Here is a 9,986-nt window from a genome sequence, read left to right on the forward strand (position 1 = left end):
CGAACCCCGGTCCATCGGATCCGATCCCCGATATTCGGCTATGACCAGACCCCAGACCCCCGCGATATATGAATAATAAAACATGCACTGGCGACTTTTCCTGTAAATAAAAAGAGAATGTATGGAAATGTATGATCCTGAGCTTGATTGCCAAGCCAGGAAAGAATATATTAAATGTTGTAATTGTTATTGTATGTTTAGAGAGATAAGATTGTATAATACTTGAAGAATTGTTTAGGTAAAATTAGAGGTTCCCAGTTTATTTTTTTCCAGACACATGCCCCTGTCTGACGTAGCGCCCTCAAGAATTGTTTCGGTAAATTTTTGTGCATAGCTAGGGTCAGAGTAGTGGCCATGTGGGAGGTGCCCCCTCCAGTCGGGAAACGAAGAGGACAAAATTTATGTGATCCTTCACGCTTCGCGTTAGGATCACAAGGCGGGAATGTAGCCATGTAAAATGGCTGCGTTCCGATTAATCTGGCCAAAACCCAGTTTAAAACGGCTAACCCGAAAGACTGCTGGGAAAAGCAGCCAAGAAGACACAAGCAGGCAGCTGCAGACAGTTTTGCATATTCGGCTCTGGGAAGGTAGCCCAGATCGATACTCAGGGCTATCAACAGCCCATCAACCCAGGTATTCGCAGTTGCATTCAGGACTGTTTGCAGCCCATCTATTCAGACATCCACAGTTAAATCGGCTATCCCCGGGAACAATGGCAACATATTAGCAATTGAATACCGGGCCAGACCTGTCGGCGCCTGCAGTGGCCGAAACAAAGACAGGTGAGCGACCACCCCCCGATCGAGGAATCGCCTCACCATTGGACACATCGACCCCAGAGATTGGGGACAGATCCAATCACTTGGGACTCAGGGTCAAGGGCCGCCCCGGGAGGCGGGAAGCCCCTGGACCCTATAAAAGTGAGGGTCCAAGTTCAGATCTCTCTCACCTTCGCCTGCTCGAGACCTTCGCAAGACCAGCCACCGGCAATAGTAAGTTTGAATCCAGCGATCGCTATCCGGTAGAGACATTTAGCCACCGACCTGTAGCAGCCTTTTGAATCCCGCGGGCCAGATTTGATTGGACAAGCCATTCATTTCCCTGACCTGGTGGGCTCTTCCTAAGTTAAGTATTGGCCAGTAGTGATAGGTTTGTTATATAGAAATTAGTATTAGGGTATTAATATTGCTTGGTGTATATAATAAATGACCATTGTTTTAATCCTTACTAAGTGGTGTGCTGTATTATTAATCATAACCTGAACTTGAACCACGTGGCGGTATCATAAAGATACCTGGACTCATGAGCAAAGGTGACGTAAACAGAGCAAATAGACGAAAGCTAAAAAGAGCAACAGGGCTTCCTTACAGTGTCAGCTGGAAACACAGAAGTGTAAAGGAACGAGGATTCAAGCCCACAATCTCACCAGTGCCAAATCGCCTGGTCTCTTTCTACACAACACTATCCATGACTCTCCATTTGCTTCTTATGCATTTAGTCAACATCTTCTGTGTTCGTGGACTAGGTTCGTTGCGTCAACGTTACATTTTTCCCGACATAAAGTAAGTACCTGTTCAATCAAATCAGTATAAAATTAAATTTCTTTATCCAATCGTGAAATAGGAAGGCCATTGCACAGAGAACTCAGAGTCAGTAACCTTGCCTCACATTTATTTGAGGAAGAGTTTGTGAGACAGTATCCATGCACTGATCGGATACAAACAAATTTCTGATTTAATTTTGTCAGTCTTTGGCCATTTACGATCACGGAATTGTTTGTATTCCCCATTTGGCATATCATCACTCTTTAATGTACGATTGTGATAAAGGTGCTGAGCCATAATCTATCGCATCGTCCACAGCAGTTGATGATGAATCATCACAGTGCTTACATGTGTAGGTTACTCCAAAATTACATTTGGGGAAGGCTTAATAGGTTACTCACCTACCTTCATTCCCTTAGGTGATGAGCAGGCTGGGAAACCAGTGTTAGAGAAAATAATTTTCAACAATATAGAGTCTTAATGAAACAGTGTGCTTTAACCAGTGTGATAAAAGTAATAGTTGAAAACTCTACACATTTGAGATGTTTTGTTTTAAATAACCCTACTTGAAAAGGCACCATTTCAATTTTTTGTTGAAGATTGTTGTCAATTTGTGAGCTTATTAGTAAATTTTGTAAATAATTAGCTACATTTTAAGCAGTCATGTACTGCCCTGAAAGTCTTTTCCATTCTGCTTCATCTATTACTCACACTTAATGATGTGCTGAAATGAAGTAGTTATCACTGAGCTCCTTGTGTTTTTGATGGTCCTTACCTACTTCCCTTGCTCCTCTAAAAACATGTTGGCATCTTCAGAAGCACTATTTCAAAGTTAAATGCTACAAATGTGCCCCTTTCCCATAGCCAGCACTTCCAAACTGTAAGAATGGATTCTGCGGCTATCATTAGGACATTTCTGGGTTGCCAAGACTCATCACAAAATTGTTACAGCAACAGAATGGAGTCATTCAACCCATTCTGGTTGTCCTGGCTCTGTTTATTGTCCCGGTCTTCTGATTTTTCCATTTACTTGACAACAAAGCCATGATGCTAAACTCAATATGCAGCAGAAAATTTAGGTTTCATCGTCAAGGAACTTAAACACAAACCCACCTATTAACCGGAAATGGAGCGTACATTTAAAAGAAATGATGTAGAATTTCCGCACTCCTCTCAAGCCTGTTCTGTAAGTCAATTAAATGATTTATGCTTAACTTAATTTATTTGCTTTTAATCCAAACCCATTAACACACATACTAATTTTTTAAAATATTTATTCTTGAAATTTTTAATTGGCCAAAGATCCAATGCCTTAATCTCAGGTCCAAGACATCACTGCAGATGTTCCTTAAGGTAGTATCCTAGGGCCAGCCATCTTCAGCTGCTTCACCAATGTCCTTCCTTCCATCATAAGATCAGAAGTGGGGGTGTTAGGGGGCGGTATGTGGCACAGTGGTTAGCACTGGGACTACGGCGCTGAGGTCCCGGGTTCGAATACCTGCCCTGGGTCACTGCCTGTGTGGAGTTTGCACATTCTCCCCATGTTTGCGTGGGTTTCACCCCCACAACCCAAAGATGTTAGGTTAAAAAAGAGGTTAGATGGATTGGCCATGGTAAATTGCCCCTTAATTGGAGAAAAAATAATTGGGTACTCTAAATTTATTTTAAAAAGTGGGGGGTGTTCGTTGATGATTGCATGTGCACAATGTTCAGCACCATTCATGACTCCTCAGATACTGAAGCAGTCCATATCCAAATGCAGCAAGAGCTGGACAATATCCAGGCTTAGGCTAACAAGTGGTGAGTATCATTTACGCCACACAAGGGCTGGTTAATATGAAATGAAATGAAAATAACTATCTCCAACAAGAATCTAACCATCAACCCTTGACATTCAATGCCATTACCATCACCAAATCCCCCACTATTAACGCCGGAGTTGTCATTTACCAGAAATTAAAGTGGACTAGACATATAAACATTGTGGCTACAAGAGCAGATGCTATGAATCCTGTGGTGAGTACTACTGTCTCCCCAAAGCCTGTCCACCACCTACAAGACACAAGTCAGGAAGGTGATGAAATACTTTCCACTTGCCTGGATGAGTGCAACTCCAACAACACGCAAGAAGCTTGGCACCATCCAGGACAAAGCAGCCCACTTGTTTGGCATCCCACCCACAAACATTCACTCTCTCCACTACTGATGCACCCTGCCAGCAGTGTGTACCATCTACGAGATGCACTACAGGAACTCACCAAGATTTCTTAGACAGCCACTTCCAAACTCATGACCACTACCAACTAGAAGGGCAAGGGCAGCTAACACATGAGAACACCACCTCTTGGAGGTTCCACTCCAAGCCACTCACCAGCCTGACTTGGAAATATATTGTTGTTCCTTCACTGCCGTTGGGTCAAAATCATGTAACTCCCTCTATAACAGCACTGTGGGTGTATACTATACATGGGCTGCAGCAGCTCAATAAAACAGCTATTCACCACCTTCTCAAACGCAATTAGAGATGGGCAATAAATGCTGGCCTGGCCAATGCTGCCTATGAATTCATTTTAAAAAAAATCTTTTTATGAGGCCAATATATCCTTCCTGATGTGTGGTGCCCCAAACTGAATTGCAGTGCTCCAGATAGTGTCCAACCAAGGCTCTATACAACTAAAATACAACTTTCTACGTTTATAATCTAAGTTGCCTTGAGATAAATTCCAATGCGCCATTCATTTTTTTGCTTACTTTATGCAAATAGGCATTTGATTTTCATGATCCTGCTGCCTGGATTCTCTAATTACGGCATGAAGTAAATATCCAGATTTTTCTATTCTGGATTCAATGTGAATGAACTCACATTTCCCCACAATGAGGTCCAAAATGGGTGGCACGGTAGCACAGTGGTCAGCATTGTTGCTTCACAGCGCCAGGATCCCTGGTTCCATTCCCAGCTTGGGTCACTGACTGTGCAGAGTCTGCGTGGTTCTCCCTGTGTCTGCGTGGGTTACCTCCGGGTGCTCCAGTTTCCTCCCACAAGTCCCGAAAGACGTGCTGTTAGGTAATGTGGACATTTTGAATTCTCCCTCTGTGTACCCGAACAGACATCAGAATGTGGCGACCAGGGGATTTTCACAGTAATTTAATTGCAGTGTTAATGTAAGCCTACTTGTGACAATAAATATTATTATTATCTGCCATAGTTTTGTCCACTCACTGAATCTATCTCTGTATTTTGTAACCTTCCTGTTCCCATCCACAATTTACTGTACCTGCTAATTGAATGTCACCTGCAAACTCTTTCATGCAAGTCATTGATATATCTGGTGATAAACAGGCTCCAATCTTGAGTCAGAGATGTCTGAGAGCACCATTTGTCACTTCCACCAATCAGACTGCATTCCTTTTACCCTGACCATTTGTCTCCTACCTCCAAATGATTTACCATCGCCTGTCATAAAGTTACTTCCAAATGTCATGGACTTTCCTTTTTCCCCTTTCCTTTTCTTGTGAAACCCTGTCATATGCCCTCTAGAAGTCTGGATTGACAATATCCATTAGCACTCCCTTTCCACCGTGTTAATGAATTTAAAAATATCAACTAGGTTAGATAGTTTTGACTCATCCTGCACATATCCATTATCACATTCTCAATCAGACTGGTTGAATGTCTGATTAATGTGAATATCCTATATGGAATTATTTTGGGTAGCTTCAACTCCATTCCTACTGGGTGTGAGTGCACAATGTGTGACAAATTACAGCCTTGCATTGAAGAGCAATTTCCTCTCATGCCAATCATAAACACAGTTTGCGTGGGAAATAAAAATAGCACACTGAAAATAAATCCTTTTTTGAAGTTGATATCGATACATTGTTGGAGGAGTAGAGTAAGTTTTACTATCCACTCTCTTGGGAGCTGTCAGGCACAAGAGGTATCGTCTTCACTCTCAACTTCCACTTGAATGATCAACTTTTCTTACCCCCCCAACCCTTCAAAACAATTATTAAAATAAATATTCACCATAGTAAAAGCGACTTATTAAAAATACGATTTTAAAGGATTACGTAATGTTATATTTAAATGGCAAAATATTTTTTGTCACAAGCCAAATTTCACCATTCGTCCCACAAAATATCACTCAGCATGCAGAATCCAAAGTTATAGGACAAACAGGGAATAAGTTCACTTTACCTCGGGGAGTATTTCTAATGCTGTAGCAAATTGATTATTCCTGTGATTGTAAAGTCAGGCAAGACTATTTCCAAAATATTGTCAAAACCACAATGTTTTCCTTAACATTTGAAAAATCTATGGTAACAGACACAATGGATTGGGTGATGGGACTAATTATCTACATTACATTGGAATATTACTTCCCACACAAATTTCAATCTTATATATTTGTACATTAAAGATAAACATAATACTATATGACCACCAAGATAATCTTTTATTGAAGGTTGGAATTCTACTTCTTAATTAAACAACCCCTAAAAGAGAGAGATTTCCTGGGGACCAATTTTATTGCATCTGAAAAATAAATAGCAGAAAAGATCTAGCCCTTAATGGCAGCACAAAGGCACAAGCGGTCCTGATTTGGTCTTAGGTTACTTTAAGGTTGAATGGCGCAAATCCAATTCCATTCAACAGACACATACATTTACTAATTAATGTTCAGGACAATTTTTAGATGATGGGAAAGATTTTGATTTTCACGTTATTTCTAAAACAAATAGCCAATTACGGCATGAACAAACTTACAGTAAAAATGAAAGTTCCGAGGGCAAAATAATGGGAAAATGATTTTAGGGCCAAGGAGCAATCAGTGATTTGGGTACATGTTACTGTCAAAATCTTGCTAGTTTACAAGAGGTGCTTTTTCTCTCAAGTTTCCGCTCAACCATATTTGCGTACCACTGAATGTAAACCTTCCATGAAATGCTGCACAATTGGACAGCATCAGTTTTGCCTTTAAATTTGCACTAGTTGCCGAAAACAAAACAGCACAGCCTAAGGCAAATTCCTACCACTAGGTACAGATTTTGTAACTTGGGGAGATAAAAAACAAATTAATGTAAGGCTCCAAAAGTTTGAAATACAGTGCACAGGAAAGACAATTGATGACTGGCAGCATATTTAAAGGTAAAATTACCATCACAAGAAAATGACTAAAATCTCAAGACTGAATTAGCATTTTAAATTCACTGTCAGATATGGTTATTCTTTAGAAAAATATCAAAATGTTTCTTTAAAACATTTTTGATTTATTTAAGACACTATTATACAGCAGCTTCAATAATTACACTGGAAATACGATGACCTACTTGACAGGGTAACAATGATTTAAGAGGTTCAGATGCATGCCACAGTCCAAAGATGTGCAAGTTAGGTGGATTAGACATGCTAAATTGTCCCTTAGGGATTTCAGGAATAGGGCGGGGATTTGGGCCTAGGTAGGATGGTCTTTCGAAAGGTCGGTGCAGACTCGATGGGCCAAATGACCTCCTTTTGCGATGTAGAGATTCTATGATTCTATGCCATCACGGGTCTGGAGTCATTGTACATCAATACCAGCTTCCCTTCAATCCTTTTCTCCAGAATAGACCAGTTCTTTTGTGGGGAATAGTCCCAACTATCCTGTACCTCACCCATGTAGCCATTCTTCAACTTCTGAAGCTATGCAAGAAATTCTGGAAGGTTATTTGAGAATGGAGGACATCGCAGTTGAGTCTAATCCTGCTTTTACCAATGTCCACTTTCCGGCTTTAAGTGCTGGCTAGCAATCAAAAGTATAAAAATATTATTCTTTATTATTCTCTCTAAACTGAGGCACGGAGATACGTTTAGCTGACTGGGTACTGCTCTGGTTGACATAAGCTAAGTAAATATAGGTTCTGGAACTTTCTGATTTGGAGAGCTCATTGCTGCAGTCCTACTGTCTTTATCCACAAAAGGTGTTGGGGGAATTCATTGGATTATCATAGAATTTACAGTGCAGAAGGAGGCCATTCGGCCCATCGAGTCTGCACTGGCTCTTGGAAAGAGCACCCTACCCAAGGTCAACACCTCCACCCGATCCCCATAACCCAGTAACCCCACCCAACACTCAGGGCAATTTTGGACACTAAGGGCAATTTATCATGGCCAATCCACCTAACCTGCACATCTTTGGACTGTGGGAGGAAACCGGAGCACCCAGATGAAACCCACGCACACACGGGGAGGATGTGCAGACTCCACACAGGCAGTGACCCAAGCCGGAATCGAACCTGGGACCCTGGAGCTGTGAAGCAACTGTGCTATCCACAATGCTACCGTACAATGCTTTTCTCATGCAATAAGGTCTGCATTTTATATTATTGCATTATTTGACATCATTTCGAAAGTTGCAGTCGAAACACATTATTGAGACAAGGCTGTGTGGAAGGCATTACAAAGTTTATGCAGTAATATTATAAAGTCCCCAGGAGGTGTGACAAATTTCACGAGCGTTTTTAAACATGTTTCACAGCACACTGCAAATGCAGAGAACATGTTGCTGAGTTCAAGTTGCGTGAGGTGGCCTTCCCCAGGGATCACACTTTGTCTAGTATTCCTGAGTCACAGCAAGGCCTGACGCCAGGTCATGATGTCATGACAGTGTCAAAGGCACATATGAAACCTGACCTCAACAAGGAAGTGAAGTGGCAGGGCGAGACTACCCTGGACTGCAGTTTCATTTCATAGTCAGGGCACATATTTAACAGTGTTTGACCAGCCTTTTTTGTGTTTAGTTACTAAACAGTCGTGCTGAATGACAATTCTGTACATTCTTCACGAAACACATCCTTGCATCAAAAGAATGTCACTGAAGCAAAAATGGTTGCTCAGGTGTTCCGCCTCCACAGGCATAAACAAGTGTCTTTGGAAATTGCAATGAGTTTATTCATTGTATATATAGATACGAGTGAACTCCACGTGTCAATGCGTCCTATTTAACCCTCAGAATGTCAAATGTAATAAATCTTCATTCTGAGCTATATTGATGGTATTTTGAGCGAGTGGGTCACAATTGGACACCAAAAATGAAAATGATTGTGTGCAGGAGGGAGTGATGGCAGGAAGAGAAACAAGTGTGTGTGTGGCAGGGGCCAGATATATAATACGTTGAGAAAGCTATTATTCAACGGTAAGGTACAACGCTTGCCTACGCCTTACTCTCGCCAATTCCCATTGTTTTGAAATGAGTTAGGAATCTACATGTACAGTATTGACGGCGCCTGACTCCTGCACTCAATCCTCCCAGTGAATAATAGCTAAACGCGTGCAAATAATGCTGCTCATGCTGTGCATTTAATATCCATTTATATTGCCGCCTGTTTCATGTAAGCCAGAGGTAGCTACGATACCAATTCAAACCTAACGCGGTGCTTCCACTTGTCGGTGTATGTAAACCGAAACATAACAACCTTGGGCATACACCCCTTGTCAACCCTCAAAATTAGCCATTCACGCCACAATTAGGTTTCTAGCACAACAAAAACGTGGCTGTGGAGGGGAGGGGGGGGGGATATTTTGATACAGGGATAAAGAAAATAACTCACCTTGTGATTCTTCCCATTCCCAGCCGAGAGTAGTGGGTGGAATGGTTGTGGTCTGTGTTGTTACAATAGTAGTAGGTACTGCTGATGTTGCGAAGGAGCTTTCGGTCGCGTTCGAGGTCGCCTCCTGCACGCTGGTAGTATTGAGGAAGTCTAGCAGGGTTGTGACATTGTATCCCTCTGTAGTATTCCACCCATCTGTGCCGGCTGCCTGTCTCAGTCCCGGCAATGCGAAGCACATCATGATCAACGCCAATCTCCCTACCATGGGCAACATTCCGATCTCAGGTCTGTGATTCCTGGAATCGATGGAATTGGTTTGCCCACCTTTCCCTCCCCCCCCCAAAAAAAAAACCTCCCACCCTCCCCCTCCAAAGCTGAGACAAAATTTGTGGATCAGAAGTGCCCTGTGTCAGGGGCAGCGTGTCTCCGCTGCAGCCGCATCTCGCAGTGAAATTGACAGCGGGGCCGCTGTAATCGACAAGGAGAGAGCGAGAAGCCGGCGGAGCAGCCCTGCCCCTGATCCCGCCCCTCCGCCCTGATTGACGCCTCCCCTCCGCCAACCAAGACAGCGGACCATTGATTAAATATCCAATTGGGGGTCGGGAAATCGGCGGCCTGCGCCAATCAGACGTGCGTTGGGCGGGGGGGGGGGGGGGTAGGGGAGGAAGGTCGGGTTTCCTCCAAAAGCAAACCGGGCTGAGTTGGTTCGTCACTTTCAAGCTGTCACCCCCAACCCCCTCAAGCTGTCACCCCCAACCCCCCCCCCCCGGAAGTTCCAGCAAGTTTCACAACAATCGAGAAACTAAAGTAAAAGTCCACCGTCCCTCGCCATCTGGGTCAAGCCAGCTGCAG

General features: G+C 42.8%; 1 protein-coding gene across 2 annotated transcripts in view; it reads right to left on the reverse strand.

The window, feature by feature from the left end:
* Window positions 1-9,479, reverse strand: part of LOC140399127 (multiple epidermal growth factor-like domains protein 9) — a 455,879-nt gene extending 446,400 nt beyond the window's left edge. Inside the window, exon 1 of one of the 2 annotated variants that reach the window (XM_072488324.1) lies at window positions 9,135-9,479. In XM_072488324.1, coding sequence (XP_072344425.1) covers window positions 9,135-9,408 — 274 coding nt within the window. In that variant the 5' untranslated portion in view covers window positions 9,409-9,479. The remainder of the gene's footprint in view (window positions 1-9,134) is intronic. The other variant, XM_072488323.1, reaches the window with a different exon arrangement.
* Window positions 9,480-9,986: the final 507 nt, after the last annotated feature.

This window comes from Scyliorhinus torazame, chromosome 22 (genome assembly GCF_047496885.1).
Source record: "Scyliorhinus torazame isolate Kashiwa2021f chromosome 22, sScyTor2.1, whole genome shotgun sequence".
Taxonomy (NCBI): domain Eukaryota; kingdom Metazoa; phylum Chordata; class Chondrichthyes; order Carcharhiniformes; family Scyliorhinidae; genus Scyliorhinus; species Scyliorhinus torazame.